At 40.8% G+C, this 22,454-nt stretch overlaps 1 protein-coding gene across 4 annotated transcripts in view; it reads right to left on the bottom strand.

Annotated features, from left to right (window-relative positions):
- cntn1a (contactin 1a) overlaps positions 1 to 22,454 on the bottom strand; it is a 54,470-nt gene that overhangs the window by 20,089 nt on the left and 11,927 nt on the right. For 2 of the 4 annotated variants that reach the window (XM_035523533.1, XM_035523531.1), the window contains exons 2-3: positions 6,375 to 6,507; positions 5,085 to 5,117 (exon numbers count right to left, since the gene is read on the bottom strand). In XM_035523533.1, coding sequence (XP_035379426.1) covers positions 5,085 to 5,117; positions 6,375 to 6,429 — 88 coding nt within the window. In that variant the 5' untranslated portion in view covers positions 6,430 to 6,507. Of the gene's footprint in view, positions 1 to 5,084; positions 5,124 to 6,374; positions 6,508 to 22,454 lie in introns of all 4 variants that reach the window. The other 2 variants (XM_035523532.1, XM_027000996.2) reach the window with 1 other exon arrangement.

Here is a 22,454-nt window from a genome sequence, read left to right on the forward strand (position 1 = left end):
TGCAAAAAAAGCAGACGCCATATGGTGCCTGCAAAAAAGGATCAGGCTCTAACAAAATGTCTTTGAATCACTGCTCTCTAACAGTGCTAGCTTGTGGGGAAATTACTAAAATGGGCATTGTAGCTGATATTAAACCTGACAGTTGGCACGATCGCAGTAATACAATCCTATCCTTCCGCTGGGAGCCAATCTGCAGAAAAGGTGCTTCGATTAAACCGCGCCGTGGAGAAGACAAGAGGAGCTGGAAATCGTGGGCTAGCAGAGATCTTGTGGCATACAGAGAAACAATATCCACATCTCCCATCCGAGAAATGAGCATGAAAGGAGAGAACTGGCACCGAGCCCTGTTGATTGGGGCACCCAGGGCAGCGGGCCCAAACAGAAGCCCCCCTCTCCTTTTCCCAGCCCCCTTATCCCTTCGGTCTCTTCTCTCTCCCACTCTTTTGCCCCAATCAGTATCATTGTATCAATCGGTATCACTATATCAATCAGTATCACTTTATCCATCTGCCTGACTCCACTTCTTTTCTTTGCCCACCCTCTGCCTGGTCTGGCATCTCTCTCTGTGACACAGTGTACCCTGGAATTAGGATCCTACTGAATAACAGAATCTGCTGAAGCAAAACTGAAAACAGCCAGAAAAAGTGAAATGTTTTCAGGGTTTCATATTTGGTGTCAATTTGTGCAGTTCTTTCCTATGCACACAGACAGACCAAGAGTAATTTCTGTTACAGTTAGCAGTGCAGCAGGAAGGAGGATATTTCATTGAAATTATAATTAGGTAATCTGTTTAAAAGGCTCAAGAATGTAAAATGTCTGAAAAACTATTTATAACTAAATATAAGACAGTACTATGCATCACTGGGGCAGATACACAGCATAATTCCAACTAGTCCAACAGAGGACCTCAAAGGACAGGCTCATGTCTGAGAGTATGTGCTCAGAGTTTCTGACTGACTGAATCCACAGACAGACATCTTATTCACTTATTCAGCACCATAATACATGGGGGGGGGGGGGGTTTCACTAATTTGTGGCTCATTTAAATTTTAAACTAGCAAGCTAATATTCCTCAAAACCACTTCACATTCTCTCACTTTCTCCTTCTCTCTGTCTCTGCACTGGTTTTGAACTGACTACAGAAACATCAATTATTCATGCTTCGATAAATTTAGCAGCACTGAATTCTGTGTGATAATCTTTATATTATATGATACACATACTTGCTGGTATTGTCATTAACTAATCCTGCAGCTCAAACAAGATAAGTCTTTACTTTTTTACATAAAAAATGTCAATAATCAGAATTACTTGTTTGTGTATACACATACTGCTTATGCCATTGTGGTCTTCTTCATAATGCAAACTAATATTCTTTATGATTAAGAGAACCTGCTGGGAAATCACAGTATTGTCACGGTATGGCCCCTCCCCTCCATAAACGTGTGTGTGTGTGTGTGTGTGTGTGTGTGTGTGTGTGTGTGTGTGTGTGTGAGTGTGTGTGTGTGTGTGTGTGTGTGTGTGTGTGTGTGTGTGTGTGTGTGTGTTCGTCTGTATTGCCACGCCTTCTCTTATTTCTCACCTGATCCTTGTTGTGTGTCATTGTCGTGCGTGTATGTAAGTCCTTTGTCTTATCGTGGATGTTGTCGGTGTTTGAAACTATAGCCTGCATGTTACGTCTTGTTGTTAAGTGTGTTAATTAGCATCTGTTTCAAAGTGCCTCGTCCCCGCAGCCTGCTTAAGCTTCAGAACGTTACAAGTATACCTTTTCAATTCATAGAATCAGCAACTTAAGGCTGACTGTTTGCCACTAAGAATATTGCTACTTTTCTGCTGACATATATATATATATAAAAATTCATCGCATGCATACTGGTAGAGTTTGTTCTTACTGCATTTGGTATGAACTTTCATAGTCATCTGGGTGTCTCTAAACATTATCCAACCATTCTGGACATTGTGTAACTTATAAAAACTGCAGGGCCTTTCAGCATTCAATGAAACAAAAGAAATCCGTTTTATGTAAAATAACAAATGTAAAAGCGAGAGTGAGAGAAAATCACAAAGCACAATCAATTCTAAAATATGGGAACAACATGTATCCTGGTTAAATGCCAAAGGGCTGCAGTTAAAGTCTCCCTGTATCACTGCGTTTTTGTCTATCATAAAGCATACATGATGGCATACCATGTTTTTTGCAAAGGCATTAAATTAATGTAGAGGGGATTAAATCTGAACTACATGTGTCAAAACTAACTAGAGTTCACGTTATAATGCTAACAGCATTCTAAAATGAAGGTTGACTTCTGCACTTGTGATACGACAGCAGACTGCTGGAGTGGAATGATTAAAGCAATTCATTAAAAAGCATTCATTAACATACTGTCACCACTGTATAGCAGTTCCACTGCCTTCATATTTGCTGCCAATATGGGACATGCTTCATGACATGAAAATTAGGTGGACATGCACTCTGATTTAAAATGTAAAACTAATGCGTGCTTGCTAATTACTAGCTTATCTGCGCTTTATTCTGGAGAGATACCAGATATGTATCAGCTCATGCTAACTCAATGTGACTCTGGATACAATTATTACACGCCTAGAAATCCAGAAAATAAAGGCAGCATTTTCCTCAAAGAGAAGTCCAGTTTCTTTAGCTAACATAAGCTCCATGTCCATAAGCAGATTTAAACCACTGGAGCCAACCTGTACCAGTGCTAATCACTCTTCCAGCACCACAGGGGCTTGGTGTATGCAGGGCGATATCAGTGCCAAACACTCAGGCCTTACAGCATTGCAGCAAAAAAAGATGTTTATTCAAGGCATCTTTTTGCTTCTAAAGAATATGTAGCGAAAGGCAAAATGTTCTGACTATTCAAGAACTACATAACTAGCCTGTGTTCACCACACTGAAGAGCAATAAACATGCAGTGTGCTAAATCCTAATCCACAGACAAACCACTACCCTGGCCACTTCAATTGCTAAACCAACCTTATTATGCTGCTATTAGGTGCATTCACTAAATGTATAATGACTGTATCTATCTGGCATGCACTGTTTGTCATCACTATATTCTTGATGCTATTTGGGGGGTGGACTATTTACAACACAGGAACATCCCTCTGACATGGTAGTAACATGGCAGTGAGTTTTGAGCTGGTGCAAGTTTATCAACTGCTTCTTGGGGTTTTTCATGTCAGTGTTACTGCTGGCCTGAAAGTGGTCCATCTTAAATTATTGTTGGATTAAATTATTCTTCCCACACACCGCAAATATGATATGAAAAAGCACAATAATGGTAGTCCATGATTTTGCCAAAAAAAAACAAAACAAAACAAAGCTTTTTAATAGAATACTCAATTATATCATAGATTATTCTGATGGCACATGGCACAAAGCATAAATATTTATTTTGTTGGTGAAATGCATGATATAAGCAAATGGTAATAACCAAGAATAAATAAATTAATTAAAATGGGAAAAGCAAAAGAAACAAACACTGTACTTTGAAGGTTACATTAAGCTAACCAGATATTACTTGAGCTTGTTACACAGTTTGAAGTTAAAGTGAACACTGAGTTAAACCTACATTATTAATCTGTAGAACATATAGCTGCAGAAGAAGAAACAAGGTAGACTTGTGGATCTTATTACTGGAAAATAGATTTATTGGAAATAATCAATCAAAAATTGCCTCAAAACATTATTTTGACATTCTAGGAATGGACTTTGAGAGTCTTTGCGCAGTACAAGATAAAATCTGATGTAATTTTGGAAATCATTTTGGAAATAAGATGGTTTTAAGCCCAATTGTAATATAGTAGTTTAAGGAAGGTCTCTCACATTCCAATCTGTGATGTCCTGGGGGAGGAAGAACCTAGAGCAAATAGTCAGGGTGACAGGTTCTTGCATATTTTTTGTGGTTTTAATCCTGATTTATGGTGGTGTGTTAGATATACTGGCTACAGGATGTTCTGATTACTGTGAAACTGACAGTCAATGAGGGAAGGGGTGAGAAACGTACTAAATCTATTTATGAAAGAAATAAATGTTTAATCCGAAAAGAAGAAGTAACCTATGCCACTACAAATGCTACAGTCCATCACAGTCTTAGTCTAACAGTAATGATAGATAAGAAGCATCTGTCTAGGCCCATTTAAAACCATAGCATGTGCATGTCCAGACCAAACTTCATATGCTTTAAAATTGTCATGTAGCAGCACCTCCAACTGGGGGCAGGATGCACTGACCCTGGAGCTTCCACTGTCTTACTTCCTACTGCTTATGCACTGAGGACACCTGATGCAGATAGTCAAGGAGAACACATGTGGGGAAATTAGAAACAATGAGTCAAATCTAGGACATTTCATTTAAGAGCAGTGTAAAGATGCAAGCAATACATGGGCCAGAAGAACCCATCTAATAAGCCAGTTCCCCAGGCTTTAGATAGATCTATACAAAAGCAAGTTAAAAGTACAAAGAACATCAAAGGCCCTCTGTAAAATGCAAAATGTCTGCCTGTCAAAGAACCCACACCCCTCATAAGTCTTTGATGGTCAAGTAAAGGGGGGTGGGGTGGGGAGTATGCAAAGTCTCAGAGAGAATGGAAAGGGTAAACATGAGCTGTGTGCTAAGAAATCATGTAGCTATCTGTTTAATCCCTCACCCTCCATAATGCCCTCTTTTCAGAGGGGATTTTCTGAGAAAGCACGGCTGAATGCAAATGGCCTCTCAGTCAGAACTGAGTTTGTAGTGAATGGATTAAAAACAAGCATCCTTCTCACCAGTGCATGGCCAATGGAATGGCCTTGGATCTTTATACGAAAGCGCTGGATTCATTTTAGATGCATCTTTTAATGGTTGGGGAAATTTGAAGTCATTTGGTTGATTTGTTGGGAACTACTGCATTAATGCTTTGCAGATACTCTTTTGCATGCTGAGTGAATGGTTTTGGGGACCATATGGACAGAAATAGATCCTATGCAGATCTTCTTCTCAGCTAAACATAGAATAAAAGGCTAGTAGGAAATTTTGAGAAACACTATAAACAACCACGAAGACAAATAATGATGTTACTCACCACCAAAGATTCCAGGAGATTCACCACATACAACTGTAACTGAAAGAAAAACAGGACTTAATGCTAAAATACTGTAATTACTCTAAAAAAGTTTGTGAAAAGTTTCAAATTACAAAATGTTAAACCTAGTGCTTAGCATGTATGGGCTCTGGTTGTGTGAATTATATGCATAACAATTCTTGTAGGAAACCAGACAACAAATCATATTTGCATACAGTTTTGCATACATATAAACAGAGCTATAAGCCAGAATTCTAAACAACTTCTTACTTTTTAGTAGACTTTTCTCCTGTTCTGCATATTTGACCTACCTTCTTTTCTCTATAACACATTTATGCAGTTCAGCACTGTAAAAGTGTCATATTTCAGGCTCACTTGACCTTTAGCCTATAGTCAAACTCAAACATGACTGAGCTAAGCTAAAGAAAACTACCCATTCTGCCACTCACAAACTGTGTAATATAGTCATCCTTGATCAATCATTGTTGATAAGATCATCCTCAGTAAGCTCTGGATTGTAGACACACAGTATCATGCACACGCATAAATACCATTTGCTTTTGCTAAATTAGACCGCATATCTAAATAAGAGATAGATGCTAACGCATGGCTGCTGTATCTGACGGGCCCTGCAATGCTCTGCCTGGTTCACTCTGGCTTTGGCTCTGGGAGAACAACTTTGCCCCAGCCGGATATTAAACCACTGCTGCAAATCAGCTAAAGCAAATCTTGATGGAGTAATGCGAGGAGACTGAATGCAATTAGTTGGCGTTAGCAGACTAGGATCCCACCTTTGTGCTAAACAGAGAGTGGGAGGAAGAAAACAGTGCAGGGAGGAAAGACTGAGGGCCAACATTAAGCAGGCATATTGGCCCTGGTGACCCCAGCAGCACCCTCAAAATCCATCACGCTGGTGAGCTGGTGCACAATGAGGAGACAGTATTCAGGCTCCTGGGGTTGCCATGGATGGCTGACCCTTAAGGGGAGGGCTGTGAGGCAGCAACCATTGTCGGAAATAGGGTGGGGTGGGCGCACACAGAGAGAACTCCCAGGATGGGGCTACCCGCAGCCTGTAAATCATTTCATGTTTAAAGCTGCTTTAGAAAGTTGTTGAATGAGTCTGTAGTGTCTCTTTTAGTTCAATTAGTATTTCTAGAAGTGTCACCCTTCTAGAAATGCTGATCTTATTCGTTCAATTATTGTTACAATTGCTTGACTGTTAAATAGACATTGCATTTATCGCATCCATCATGGGCATTCTCTGATTCTTCTTCAATGCACAATACTCACAGCTGGAGTAGAGGGCGACGGACAGAGCGAGCATGAGCAAAGCAAAGTGGCGCATGGTTCAGGAGTGATGGATCTCCAGAAGAAAGGCTTACACAAGATGGTATAATGACATCAGCAGGTGTGCCTGGATTCCCTAAAAGAAATAAAAATATATGAATTCACATCATGAGCAAAACACAATATACACTGTCTATTAATATTAAACTAGGTCTGTCGTCCTGCAAAAGTTTTAGGCTGATAGTAATAAAATAGAACTCCTTTCTTCTGGACTTTTGCATAAATAGTGTAAATTTAACCTGCCATTAAAAAAAAACAAGCAAACCAACCCTCACAATTTTGGTCATAAGCTCTTTCCCAACAGAATTTTACTACAGTAGGTACAGTAGGAGGAAACATGGCCCATTAAAAGAGATTTAGAGGATCTCATAACAAAGGGCGTAGAGTAGTAACATGCACTGGCACATAGCCAAAACTGCTGGAAAAAGTCAAGCCAGGCCACTAGCAGCTCTCCAGAGTGCTGAGCTCCCACTCTCCAAACGCCTTCCACACTTTAGACAGTGCCAGTCGCATGGCGGATGGCACTGATTGTGCACAGCTGCCAACACATCTGCTGCTGCACTCCTCCTCTTGCCACCAGCCTTAAAGCTGGGCTACCTACACTGGGAAGGTAAATGGGAAAACAGAAAATTGAGTAACACTTTGTTCTGGTTTCTGTTGTTCTCACACTATAGATAACAACAGATCAGGAACTGACTCTCAGTGCAGCAACACAATCAGGCCCACATATGCCATTCACTGCCTGGCTATCCAGTACCAACAAACCACACCTATCTCCAAATGCATCAAAACACTGCCCCAAAGAAATTGATTCCTTTGAGGCATCAACACAATTAACAACAAGCTTCAGCATAATAGATTAGGAGCTTCAGTCATCTCTTGTCCTTGTTAATGCGTCTTCCTAAGTTTGCTATAAAACAATAATGGTGTTAAAGGTTACTGCAGGAAAATCCTCTCTATAAAACATTGTTGTGTATCTCAGATTTATAAGATCACCTAGAAGTTCCACAGCACTACAGGTTAAATGTTCCTTGAAAAAAAGATGCAACTCTCTGGTAAATGTACATAATATTAAGCCATGCTTCGAAAAAAAAAAAAAAAACACAAACAAAACAAGCCCAAATCCTCGAGCTAGCTTTAAAGCATTGCTGAAGCATGGGGCTGCTTTGCTGCCTTAGGGCACAGATGGCTTTTGGTCAGGGACCAGTGAATTCCAACTTAAATCAGGATATGTGACAGCAGATTGTAAGAGCATCTGTCTGTGATCTGAAACTCAAAAGAGCCAGGGTTATGCAGCCTGACACTGTTCCGAAATATATGAGTAAATCAACAACACCTGCCACAAAGACAAAAGTCTTCTATAATGTCTGAGTCAGAGTCCTGACTTCAAATCTAGTAAAAGGCTGCTGATGGAAGTAGACCAGACAAGACATCCCAAAAACACACACAAGCCCAAAGGTTGTTTTTACATAGAGAAAAGCAACTACACAATGTGGGCAGTAGCTACAGGATGCGCTTGATTCATGTCATTGCTAATAAAGGAGGTTCCTATAATATTTACAAAATAATTCTAAGTGATTTGGTTTAGGCCTTTCGTTTTGCAATAAATTTATAGTACTGTAAAATGTTTGTGCTGTCAAGATTACCTTCATTTATTATTATGACGACTTCATATTTTTTGAGAAATCCACATAATTCCAAAAGGTACATACACTTTTTGCTATAAGGAATACTTTGCTTTATTAACTACATTCTGAAAAAAGGAATTAAAAAATTGGTGGTACATTGGATAAAATTATCACTACAAAATACTTAGTGCAGCGCTGACAGTGAGTGAATCTTCCCAGCATGCAGTGTTCCATTCACACACCAGTGTGCACAATTTCCTCTGGCACAACAGGTTATTAGAAGACAAATCTGACAGTTTGCCATGGAGGTGATTGGCAAGCCATGGCGAGGCCAAGTTTAGAAGCACAGGTAGTGGGTAAAGATAACTGACCTGGACCTACATCCTCTGAAAGCAGAAGTGACAAGCAACAGCTGTTTGCATAAATGACAGAGTCTAACAAAGCAAACTCTAGCCATAGACAGCTTATACACAGTGTTGAAACTATCAACCATTTCTGGGGCTATGAAGATGTACACCACCATCAGTGGTATAACAGAGATGATGTGAAAAAGCACACAATCTTCCTACTAACTTCTGAGAACCAGGAGAGCCATAGTCGACCTCCAAGCTGGTATGATGGTACATTCTCCTGATGGTGATACGTCACCTCCTGATTTCATCGCAGGACAGCCTCAATATGCTGGTGCGTCACCATCTAGACCTGCATTGCATCAATTTGTCCATGGCTGGAGGATCAGAGAAAACAGCTGTCCAGAGATCCGTGGGGGGTTGATAACCTAAGATGCAGTGAGTCCTGTAACTGAACTGGTTAATAAGTGCTGTGCAATCTCTGCCCAAGAGAAGAAATGAGGCCAGTCTGTGGGATTTTTGTCTTCTGCAGAAACTTTCCAAGCTCCTGATTTATCCTCTCACACTGATATCTGGATGTGAGGCTAACGGACACTTCTATTTCCTCGATTTTTCCTGCAGTCAGTGTTTTAGGTGTTTTACACTATGAACATGTGGAGCAAGAGGAATCGAATGATCCTATAAATGTTGTTTCTAAAGGACTCTCACCAGTACCAATTAGAAACCAGGCATGAGTGAGGAGTGTGCCCATGTGATCAGATGTTCTCAGAAATGTTCTGGGATGTAGGTCTTTCCTGGCTGACACTGATAAGCTACTTCTATGTGCTCCAAGGCCCTCTCAATCTCCTCACTGATCTCCCAGTAGATGGAGAACACCTTTACACTAGCAAGAAAGATGGTCTCAATTACAAATCAATATTACAAATCAAATCAAATCAGGTTTTGTCATACACAGTCATACAAAGTAAAATATGTAGTGAAATGTTTGTGTGACTGTCTATTGCTAGGTTAAAGAAAATATACAATATAAAGAATAAGATATAAAAAGGATAAGAATATGAAGAGATAAAATAGATAAAAGAATGATTTAGATAAAATAAAAACGTTTTGAAAAATATATGTGTTGTGTAAATTGCATATTGTGCAAATGAGCAGGAGGTAGTTGGATGAAAGGGGGTTAATAAATATTATAAATACTAATAAATACATTGCATATGTGTGTGGAGTATATGCGTTTTGTGCAGTATTCTAGGATGTGTGTGTGTGTGTGTGTATGTGTGTGTGTGTGTAATAGTTGTATTTTTCATCATGGTTGAGGGTCCAAATGGCCTGGGGAATGATGCACCTCAACATCCTCTCTGTGTTGTCCTTCAGGAAGTGGAAGGTGATTCCCTGATGGCAAAATAAAGAAGAGTCCATTGTTGGGATGACTGAGGTCATTCACTTGGCTTTAATCCAGCACTACTTGCTGTACACAGACTGTAGGTCTGGGATCTCTGTTCAGATGATGTACACAGCTATTCGCACCACCCTCTGGAGAGCCCGCCTATCCTGCTTGGTGCTGTTCCCAAACCAGGCTGTAACGTTTCCTGTCAGGATGGTCTCCAGATGGGAAAAGATGTAAAAGTTGTAAAAGTTTGTGTAAAGTTCTTTAGCACCATGGAGGGAATCTTAAAGTCTTTCAATCATCTAAGGTGATAAAGACACTCACAGGCCTTTTTCACTAGGGTGTTCACCAGGGTGGACCATAACTAATCCTGTGTGATGTGGACACCAAGGTACCGGAAGCTGTCTACTCACGCCAATGTTGATCCTGAGGGGGTGGTATTTCCTCTGCTGCTTCTTGCCAATCATCCCATTCTTGCCAGTCATCCCCTGCTTCTTGCAAGTCATCCCCTTCTTGCCAATCATCCCCAGCTTTAAGGCTCTTGCCAATCACTATCATCCCCTTTGTCTTGTTGAGATTCAGGTGATTGTTCTCCTCACACCAGTTCTCTAGGTACTCAACCTCCTCCAGGTAGGTCTCCTCAGAGGTCTGCCCAGAACAACAGTGTCAACATCAAACTTGACAATGGTTGTTGGAAGTGACAACATATGTGAACAGCAGGGGGCTCAGGATACAGCCCTGTGGCACTCCATTCCTGAGGGTTTGGGAGGATGAGACATGTCTGCCCACCCATACTTCTTGTGATTCTGTTTGTCAGGAAGCTGAAGATGCACTGACAAAGGAATGGGTTTAGTCCCAGGTCCTCTAACTTGGTGGCAAGTATGGAGGGGATTGTAATATTAAATGCTGAGGTATAGTCAACAAACAGCATAATTTATTTTCTTAATATCCAGATGAGTCAGGGCAGTGTGCAATAAGTGTGAAATGGCATCATCTGTACAGTAGTTGGAGTAGTATACAAATGGCAGTGGATCCAGAGGTGATGAAGCCTTTCAAAGCACTGAGGTCAGGACTACTGGAAAATAGTCATTGAGGCAGCAGGGCTGGGGTTTCTTCAGGACAGTAACAATGATGGACTGTTTGAAGTACATAGGAATTAAAGACTGGTTGAAAATGTCCATGAACACCAGTGCTTGCTGGTCAGTGCAGGCTCTCGGGGCCCTACCTTAGATGCCATCTGGACCTGCTGCCTTCTTGGTGTTCTCTCCTGAAATCTTTCCTCACTTCTTCCTCTGAGATGGTGTAGGCTTGCCCAATTCTGACCAGCTCCACGTGCATACTGCCATCTGTGCCATTCATTCCACTAGCACCATTAGTTCCGCTGGCTAAATTGCATATGGATGTATCCCCTCACAGCTTTTGGTTGGGAAATGTTCTGATGGTGGCTTTAGGGACCGTATCATCCACCAGCTTTCCAACAAATCCCACAGCCACTTCTGTAAACTTGCTGATGCCATCCAAGCTGCACCTGAACATGTCCCAGCCTGTGTCATTAAGAATGTCCTGTAAAGCAGCCAGCAATTAGTCCGTCCAGCACACAACCTCCCTCAGAGCAGGAGCTTCCTGTTTCAGCCTTTGTTTGTATTTAGCTGTGAGGAAGTTGGCAGCAAGGTCCAATTTTCCACATAGTGGACGGGTCTGTGGCTTGTAGCCATCTCTGAATGGAGTGTAACAGTAATCCAGTGTCATTTTGCTTCTGGTGGGACAGGTGATGTGTTGATATAAATTCAGCATTACATGCTTGAGGCACTGTTAAAGTTCCTCACCACAATAAACGTAGCGTCCCAGTGATGAATTTGGTGTTCTATCTCATGTAGTTTACATAAGGCAGTGTCCGTGTCTGCATGAGGTGGAACAGCACTGAGTGCGACCAAAGTAAGTTCTCAAGGAAGGAAGGGTAGCATTTGATGGTCAGGAGTTCCAGGTTGGGTGCACAGCAATGTATGAGAGAAACTACGTTAGTTTTGTCATACCAGCTGCTGTTCACCATCAAATTCATTCTTCCCCCTCTTGATTTCTCTGACTCCACTGATCTGTTTATGCGATAGACTGAGAAGAATTCAGCAGGCTGAATGGTGTGCTCTGGTACCGCTGGGTTCAGCCTTGTCACGGTGAAGCAGAGGAGGTTGCAGGCAAAGGAGCGCAGTGTGCCTGAGCCCTCAGCCTGTTCCAAATGCCAGCTCATTTCCCTTGGGACCACCACTTTGGGTTGTGTCTTTTGTTCTTCCACAGGATATCACTTGGCCAGCAAGTAGATTGCAGATCAGTAGAAATAAGAGTATTTCTCTCATACCTGTTTTTGGGCCTGTGTCCCTTTAGGTAGTAAGAATAGCTTGTGGGTCCTTCTTTCTTTTTTCTGCTGCAGATGTTAGCTATAGCAGCACTCTTAATGTATCAGTGTTTTAAAATTTTCAGTTTATTAAAATTTTGTATTTAAAATATGTATTAAAAATTCACAGGATAAAGCATCTGCTTTTGTGTTACATGACCCAGGGTGAAACATGATGTGGAACTGATACCTGGAGATAAATAGGGACCACTGAGCTTGAAACGAATTAAACCATTTGGCACTATGAAAATATTAAATGTTTTTGTGGTCAATTCTTCTAGTGCTAATTCAACTGTTAGTTTTTCTCAGTCCCCAATCCCATAGTCCTCTCTGTGGGAGTGAACATTTGAGAGTTGAAGGCTATGGCATGCAACTTATCTGGATTTTCAGTCCTTTGTCATAGAAAGTCTCCGAGATGGGTCTTGGAGACAGTTAGAAAAAAGGTTTGAAGGGGTCAGGACAGGGGCCGAGGTAAAGACCTCCTTAAGGGCACAAAAGCACTCAGCCTGAGAGGATTATTTCAGAGTCTTAGCCACTCCCTTTAGGACAGCGGTAAGGAGTGCAGGATGCTACTGAAATTGCAAATAAAACATCTAGAATAATTAGCGAATCCCAAAAACCTCTGAAGCTCCTTGACTGTAGTGAGAGTGGTCAGATTACTTACCACCACCACCTTGCAGTCTTTCATTGTCACTCCAGTTCCACTACTTATACAACTGAAAAAAGAGATCAACTGCAGGTGGAACTCACCGTAGATCCCAAGGAATATAACTGCTTTGAATGAATTACCTAATAGGTCAAATTAAAAAACTGTTTTATTTACACGTGCCATGCAGATTAATTTTTCTTCACATCTAGTGTCTATTTATATCGTGATGACAAGGAAAATAAATTTTATCGGTCAGGACTAGCCAAAATGCATAACAATATACTCATAGTACCCCCTGGTGACGAAGGCAAACATCCACTTGTCCCCCTTCTGAATATGACCCAGATTGTATGCACTCGGAATGTAGGAATTTTTCTTACTGAAGACCTCCTGGAGGTCGGAATACTCAAGGGGAATATCAACTAAATTCTCAGGAACAGGACTTTTAATGGTTGTGGATCTGATAGCTACTGTAGTCAGCTGCAAACAGGTCTGGAGACAGAAAGAAGACCAGGACAATAAATCCTGATCAGACCAGGAAATGAGGGGGTAATGTTTCTGTAACTCTCTAATCATGGTAAACTCAATATTATAGAGAAGTTGGAAGTCTTAAGGACCAGGAATGTGATCGGTTCTGTGTGTGGAGCACTGCCCGCTATAGCCTGATGGGTTTTATACGAAAAGTTAAGGAGCCGATCCTCCATCCAGAGCTTCTATTCTCAGAGTTGTCTCCAGTGGCTCCACTGAATTTGAAGTTTCTCAACTAGGTAGGCATGAATGAAGTTGCTCTTTCATCCTGAGTCAATCAAGCCCAAAATGACAGACACAGCTTGGTGAGAGTACAGGTTAACGGGAAGCATAAAAAGGACTCAGAAACCAACCCCTTTGTGGGAACGCACACCACATTAGTATGTGGAGTAGGCTCCACATGCTGTCCATGGGTTGGCACCTGAGATTTGTGTGACCGGACCTGGCAATCACAAAGAACATGACCTGCATCATCAATCTCCTTATCCAACACAGTCTCTCCTCAGCAGTAAAACGAGATGAATCTAAAACATGTCTATGTAGCATTAATAGGGTGACTAAACTCTAAAAAGCCTGAGAAGAGCTGAGATCTGAGAGGTAGTCCAAAACAAACTTGACTGAATAAAAATAAATCTCACTGTGAAAAATCTAATTTCAAAATACTATATTTTAGAAATTTTTCATACCCACATGAAAGTGACAATCATTTAATATTTTTTATCCATCTAGTTTTTTTATCCATCTACCTGCATATTCAAATGTTCTACCCTTATTAAAGCTTGAAACTAACTCCACTCAAGATCATTTTCATATTCTGTATTTGTAAATCAAAGTAATGAGGTTCCTCTTGCAATTGCATCTGTAGCAAATGTCCCAGAGTGCAACACGATCTTCAAAAAAAAAAACACTTCAAAAATAACATGTACAAATACAGTATGTACTGTAAACCTGCTTTATTTCTCTACATTATGGTATGAATTTAAATTGAGTTTATTCTGGAAGCTGGACAGAAAGCTCTGCCCTTTCTCTAAGAATAGATGCATTTGTTTACAGCTATTGAACTAAGAAAGCCATGTCTTGGCAAAACATACATTTGTACATACACACACACACACACACACACACACACACACACACACACACACACATGGTCACACAGACACACACACACAGAGTTTTTCTCTGTGTGGCTGCTCCCCCCTTCTCTCTCTCACACATACACAGTTCTAAAGTCTGAGCTTTGCAGCTGGAGCAAGACACAGTAGGGATTTCATGTGCACACAGATGGTATCCTAGCAACACCTCTCCAAAGCAGCAGTTGTGTTTTGCTAGGCCCCTTTTTAGTGACAGTGAATTAAACTATACAAATACTAATACGTGTCTGACAAGCCTTTGTTTTCAGACACCATGAGACCCAGGGTGCTATGGTCATTTGGTCAACAATATCATCTACAGATGATAACAATATACCAGTATATTGACATAGACCCCCACATCTGCTCTCAATCATACATGAACACATGATAAAAGTGCATTAAAATCTTCAAATCTCTTCTCAATCTCTTCAGCCATACAGTGTGACCAGTGACCCCTTCTGTATTCATGGATTTCCTTCAGCAAGGTCCAAGAGCTAAGTGTGGAATTAGAAACAACAGATATTTGCTTTATTCATAGCATTAGACTGAGCTATGAAGCAGCTATAAGGCTAAATTGTAAGTAGACACCTACATAAAAATAAAGATTTACAGAGCTGCTATCCTATTTCTGAGCCACCTACAATGTTGTGAAAAAGTGTTTGCCCCCTTCCTGATATCTTTTTTTTTGCATGTTTGACACTTAAATGTTTCAGATCATCAAACAAATTTAAATATTACACAAAGATAACACAAGTAAACACAAAATGCAGTTTTAAATGAAGGTTTTTATTATTAAGAGAAAAAAAATCCAAACCTACTTGGCCCTGTGTTAAAAAGTGATTGCCCCCAACCGTTAAAATATAAATTAACTGTGGTCTATTAAATCTTTGGAAAGCTGAGTTCAATTTCTCTAGCCACACCCAGGCCTGAATATTGCCACACCTGCTCTCAATCAAGAAATAACTTAAATAGGACCTGCCTGACAAAGTGAAGTAGACCAAAAGATCTGCAAAAGCTAGACAGCATGCTGTGAGTCAAAGAAATTCAGGAACAATGAATATACAAAGTAATTGAGCTCTATCAGTATGGAAAAGGTTATAAAGCCATTTCTAAAGCTTTAGGACTCCAGTGAACCACAGTAAGAGGCATTCTCCACAAATGGCAAAAACATGGAACAGTGGTGAACCTTCCCAGGAGTGGCTGGCCGACCAAAATTACCCCAAGAGTGCAGCGACGACTCATCCAAGAGGTCACAAAAGACCCCACAACAACATCCAAAGAACTGCAGGCCTCACTTGCCTCAGTTAAGGTCAGTGTTCATGATGCTACTATAAGAAAAAGACTGGGCAAAAATGGTGTGCATGGCAGAGTTGCAAGATGAAAACCACTGCTGAGCAGTGGTTTCTCATTCATACTGGTCTCTCCTAATTCATTCTATGGGTTATTGTTCATACTGGTTTCTCCTATTTCACTCCTTGGTTTTAACACAAACTGAAATGTTTTCTTACAAAATGCTCTGAAACACCAAATTATATGGTTCAAGTTGAATGAGACTATGTTCTGTGGAAGAAATTGAGTGGCTTTTGCAAGAAACTCAGTTCTGGGAAAAACAGGGGCTGGCTGCTGTGGAAGCAAAGGTTGGAAAACATCTGAATGCTGGAATGTGAGCAGCCCTTGCAGCAGTGCAAGGAATCAAGTTTTCCCTCCTCTTGCACAACTGATACAACATGATCATTCACTTATAAGATTACTTGGTGGGTTAGAGCAGGAAAACACAAAGGTACTGTAGCTTTCCATGACTGCCAGGAGGTGGAGGTGATGGGTACCTCCACTAGTTAACTAGTGAGTCTACACCATATTTTATTTATCATACTGCAACTGAGTGACCATTTGCTTGGACCACAGAGCTATAAATATTAATCAAAGCTATTGATTAGCAATGCCACTCAGTCTAAACATATGTGCAGGATTTTCCAGATGACCTTTTTAGTAGAGCCTCCATCCTGTTATGGAGGGTGTTCTGTGCTGCTGTGTCTTTTGCTAAATAATTGGATCTGCATAGAGTTGAGGAAAGCTGACATCCCCCACTGGAGCCACTAAGTGATTCCATTACGGAAGAGAGTCGAGCTCTCTCCTATCTGGTTCTATTAAAATGGAGACAGTCCAGAGGAGACTCAATACATAATACAGAATACAGAAGTGCAGAGTCAACAGCCTAGCAAGACACTGCCTCACTGGACTGGACCTGCGTCTCACTACCTAGAGAGCAGGGCAAAAATGAACTAGCACAACTACAGCCCTGGGGAAACCACTGAAACTCTTGTGAGATTGCAAGATTAAAACAGAATTGCTTTGTATGATTCTTCTGAGAAACTGTTTGACCACAGTTGGGTAATGACTAACTTGGGGTAATGACTGCTGGAACATACCAGTAACCTGTGATTGAACCCCCTGGATTCATTAGAAATTTCACTTGTTAGTATATTCACAACTGCTCAGCCAGAACATCTGAAACTACAGTGCACAGGGGTTCATTTTAAAGTTAAAACAATTTACAATACGATGCAGCAGGTCTAATGATGAATAGGCACTCATTTTTAGAAGGTAAAACATACTAATACATACTATTAATGGTTAACAATTTGGCCTTATTTTCGATGGTCAGAATTTATTTGAGACTTACAGCATTGTTTCAGCATTTATTGTGCTTTTTACAAACTAAAAATTGACAACAATTTCAATTCAGTGCTATTTAACTGCAGGATATGCAGCTGGTAGAAACTGAAGCATTACTGAAAGTACTGAAGCATCTCTGACAGCTGCATACTGACTGCGTCAAAAGTGGAGGTACTAATGACCCCTCCAAACACAGCATACGCCATAAAGCCCCTGTGCCACCCAGAAAGCTGCTGACACATAGGCTGCCATTACTTTTCTGCAAACAATGAAGGCTGGATGTGACGTCTTTGGCCAGGACAATGCCACTATTGGAGCAGAGATGAACACATCACAAATAAAGGCATGTATTCATAATACAACATCCACCTAAATGGGCGAGTCATGCTCAGGTCTCCGGCAGGATTGACATTACTGCTTGTCACGCTAATGTTCATTATTTATATTTCACAGGCCTCCAGCCAACACAGTGGCAATCGGGGCAGGGAGGCCATGACATGTAGCATCTGCAAGCATTTAGATTTGATGTAAATTCAAGGAATTCTGGAGCCGCACAATCCAGGATGATCAGTATGAAAGGCCATATTTGTTTTATCATGTCCAATAAAATAAATCCTAATTCACATTTAATTCTTAAAAAGAAATAGAAACAGTTGTACAACATTTTGACTGAATTCCAACTACTCTTTTAAGTGGATTATAATCCTTTATATCTGTAATTGCACTTGCAATGAAGATACTTCTCTGAAAGCTGGCAAAAATTCAGGATCTGACCTTTAATTTGTTCAAACAGACAACAAAGTAACTAAGCTGTGGCAGATCTAATCTTTTGTGTAATCAGCAACATCTAATCTCCTTCCTCATATTCCCTAACAGAATTTAGAAAAGGCAGCGTCAATAGACAAGCAACCACAGCATCTCACCATTGGTCTCTGGAGTATAAAGATAAGCCCTATATGACCCTTTTGCTAAACTAGATAGAAAGTCCTTCCACCACGCCTTTATATCTCAGACATCTATCCTCCCACCCACCACCATAGCAGATCTGTTTCCTTTATGCAAAATCCAAAATCTTGCCCTGATATAAATACAACCATTGCTTATTTTACTAATATCTGAAAACTGATTATGCTTAATGTTTCACTTTTTATTTATATCTATATTTATAAATATATATATTTATATATAATTTGTATTTGTTGGGTTTGTCATCCAGAAATCATTTAATTAATTTCTCACTGAAGTACAGGGCAAACATTGCAAGGTTTAACTCCCAGTTCATTACTTCACATCAAAATCAACTGTTTGTCATGACCACAGCACAATGTAGAAGCTAAAACACATTAAAAACACCATTGGGGTGACATTTAATTATTGGATTAATGAATTAATCCAATGATGGGCCAAACAGATATTCACTGTGGCCATAAACCATGCTACTCCGATTAGAATTATTCTCAGTTTTTGAAGAGCTGTGTATTTCTAACAATGTTTCATAAAGGTGTTATGCATTGCGTTTCTCACATGACAAAATGAGCTGCTTCACTGGCTGCCTCCGTACACTCCTTAAAATAAATGTTCCACCAGAGTCCCATAAATCCCCCAAGTCCATGCCATATTACACAAATGAGCATCACTCGAAGGACCTCCAGTAGGCAGAGTAAAGGTGGAGTCCTTGGACGGGAAGTCAGGCCCTGCTAATTGTAGCAAGCTTTTTACACAGGAACCACATTGGGAGCTCTCGGACAAGAGGGTCAAGCAGATAGGGGAGTTTCTAATCTCTTCGGAAAGGCTTCACTTTCCGACTTCGCACAGCTCATCCAGCTCAGTCTTGCCCTCGCTCCGGCAGCAGGCCAGACCTTGAGCAATTGCACATGAAGAGTAAACACAGCATTTAGCATTCTATCTGATGGTGTTTTCACAACACCATTAGTGAAGTATTGACCAAGGACATTTGCAGTTCAAGGAGAGGACATTTTAAACTCTAGAATGTTCCAGTAGCCTACAGATTCCTAGCTGAGGATATTCCTAATGTGCCTCACCCATGCATGTGACACATCCTCATGTTAGCATAAACAGGTTAATAAGAGAGCCATCAGGCTAAAGTCAGTGACTCAGTGATGGTTGACAACTTTTGCAGTACTTTTAAGGATCCTAAAGTGACTTTTCCAAAAACATCAATTGCTTAGAGATGTTTTATGCATTTTATATTACATGTTGTACATCTTTCTAGTCTACTTTTCTCATGAACACACCACTGGGCTACTATGACAGGGTGATGAATAGGGTAGAGAGAGAAAGAAGTGGCCACATCACTTGGAAGAAACTTTGGGAGAAAATAAACAGTACCAGGGACTTATACCAGGGGGTATAATCATGTTTTGCTAAGCAACTATCCACAACACTGCAGTGTCTCACCAGCTCATTCACAATCCATCTTACTGAGGCAATTCAGGCTGGGATGTCGGAAACAGAATGTAATTCATTAGAACTGATTTTCACTGGATTATATGCATAATGTAGAGATGCACTAAGCAAGAAACAAGCAATGTATAATTCCATAATTTACACACCCTCATACCTGGACATGCCTAATAATCTATTCTCTCTTTCTGCCATGTCATGATGCCTCAACCCATTTCAGCTCTCCATGGCTACTCCAACTACGCCTGATGTCCGTTATCCCACAACACCTCCACCTCAGCCAACTACTTCTCCGTTGCCTTTGATAGTTCTTGTGCAGGATGGATTTTGGACATGCACACACCATTGGGACCAGACTAGGACTTCTAGAAAACCTGACTAGACATTAATTGCTTATTTTGTCATAAATAATATAATATTTCTCTTAAAATTGTTACTATTGTGGTGACCGCTGTTGGCCAGTGGAGGATGGGCGCCCCCTTTGAGTCTTGGTTCCTCTCAAAGTTTCTTCCTCATGCTCTAGAGTTTTTCCTTGCCACAGTCGCCCTTAGCTTGCCCACTGGGAGCTTGGACTCAGGCATCTGTAAATCTGCTTTGTGACATCTCTTGTAAAAAGCGCTATATAAATAAATTTGTATTAAACCACTACACTCTGGATTCAAACCCCTGTCAGGAAAGGCCTATTAATACACCTCCCCAACAGTGTAGTGGTTTAAGCCCCTAGGGGAGAAGAAACCACACAACCCATATGGTATTCTTCTGGCTAAGGACAGTTCCTCAGGAAGAAGCATACTCTTCGGCCTTTAATCTTTACAGTAGTGATGAAAGCACATGATGCAGGGAAACATGTCATATATTCCCAAAACATCCTGCAAGCCATTTCCTATAAATGACTAATAAAGATCTTTACTGATGATGCGTTGATGTTCTAAGGTGACAGCATGTGATATTTGAGGAAATAGCTTTTCAATGGAGCTGCAGGATCTAATACACATTTTGATTTGTTAATATAATTATATGCCACAGACAAAATCAAAATGCAGGCAAGAATCATTACGAATATGCAGATCCTAAACTAATCAAGTACCTAAAGATACATTCAAGTTTAGAACTCAACATTGGACAATAAAAAAATGCTAAAAACTTTAAGTCAACTAAATTGATTTTATTTTTTGTTTTTCAATTTTATCATTGTTGGTTTTGGGCATTTAAACGTATTCCTTAGGCCTATTTCACTGGCCTGAATGACAATATTCTGCTAAGGACATCTTAGAGTAACCGTATGTGTGTGCGCATGTATGGGGGGTATGCAGAAACCTGTTCAGTGTTGCAAGAGAGGGGAAGTAGGAAAGCTGGAGCAGAGCCTGCCTCACAGGACAAAGGAAAACAAAACACCCCATCAACATGTTAGTAGCTACACAGTTTGGAGGCAATGACACAACAGAGTGGCACATTGGGATTAGGAGCAGCAGTGAAAGCACTGCTTTCCAGTGAAGTTCTAAAACCCCAGTACATCACAATCACAACAGCAGCTTACAAAAACAAACAAAATGACTAGCTTCAAAGCTTTCCTAAAAGCTAAATTCAAGCCTCAATAGACCATTAGACTTATGGGTAAACATACACATGACAGCTGTAATAAACATCGACTGTACACAGAAGTGTAATCATTTAGAACGGACAGTGGTTTGGGGAGAAATATTGGAATGGGATTCTAATCCTGTAAGTGCAGCACAGGGTCCTCTCACATTTCTTATGAGATGACACAACCTACTGGTTCCTTAGTGCCAGCCCAGCATTCATGACTTAGACAGTCGCTATTTCACACATGCATGCAGAGATATTGGATGAAGGTCACAGTGAGGTGCTGAATAGTGACGCTTTGGCATTTCACAGGAGATGAAAACTGTTTAGCACTATGGTATCTGCTAGTCCCCCTCACTACTGGGGTGGGACTACATGCTTTCCTGAGGAAGTGGAAGTGTGAGGGAGACTTTTCACTGTGGTGCTTTCCTGAGGCAAACAGGCAAGTGATGCAGGTCAAGGTATATGCACATAAATACACACACACACACACACACACACACACATACAAAGCAGCATGTAAATGCTGCAGTACAGTCTAAAACTTTATGCTTACTGTAGCCTCATTCTGTTTCCCCCTCCCACATAGAGACTCACTAGGCTGCATTCATCGAGTGTGCTATCAATAATGCTGGTCTCAGAAGCCTCAGACTGCACTGCAGAAGTGCCACCTGAATGCACACTATCACGCACATACACAATTCTGACTACAGGAAAAAAAAAATACTAGCATCTGGACTATATTATAGCACATAGCCTGTAGAAAACAAACAAACAAACTAAAAAATCCAACTTGTGCTTCAGCCATGAGACAAAATCAAAAAGGCAGCAGAACCCCCCAAGAGTTGGAGACATCACACATCTACAGACTGGGATGAACAAGCAAGCTCACTCACAGAGTCCAGCCAATCAGAGGGGAAGGACACAAAGGTGTGACCAAGTGAGGTCGAAGGAATGAGACAAAATCAGAATGAGAAAGCAAGGAACAAAATGAATAAGCTGGTAGGGAAAGAAAGGAGATATAAGTGCTTAGTAAGCTTCCAACTTGACAGTGAGGAGAGGACAGCACACCCGTAGAACTCAGCAGAGAGAGGAAGACAAGAGCTCACCATGACCCAAAAACAAGGTTCACCATGGCCAGAAACATGGCCCCCTGCCACACACATACAAAAGACATAACAACAATCACACCAAATGACTGCTGGCCAGGGCAGGAGCAGAATCATCCGCCATAGACTGTTTTCTCTAATTCATCATGACCACCCCAGCATG

This window comes from Electrophorus electricus, chromosome 2 (assembly GCF_013358815.1).
Source record: "Electrophorus electricus isolate fEleEle1 chromosome 2, fEleEle1.pri, whole genome shotgun sequence".
NCBI classification, from domain to species: domain Eukaryota; kingdom Metazoa; phylum Chordata; class Actinopteri; order Gymnotiformes; family Gymnotidae; genus Electrophorus; species Electrophorus electricus.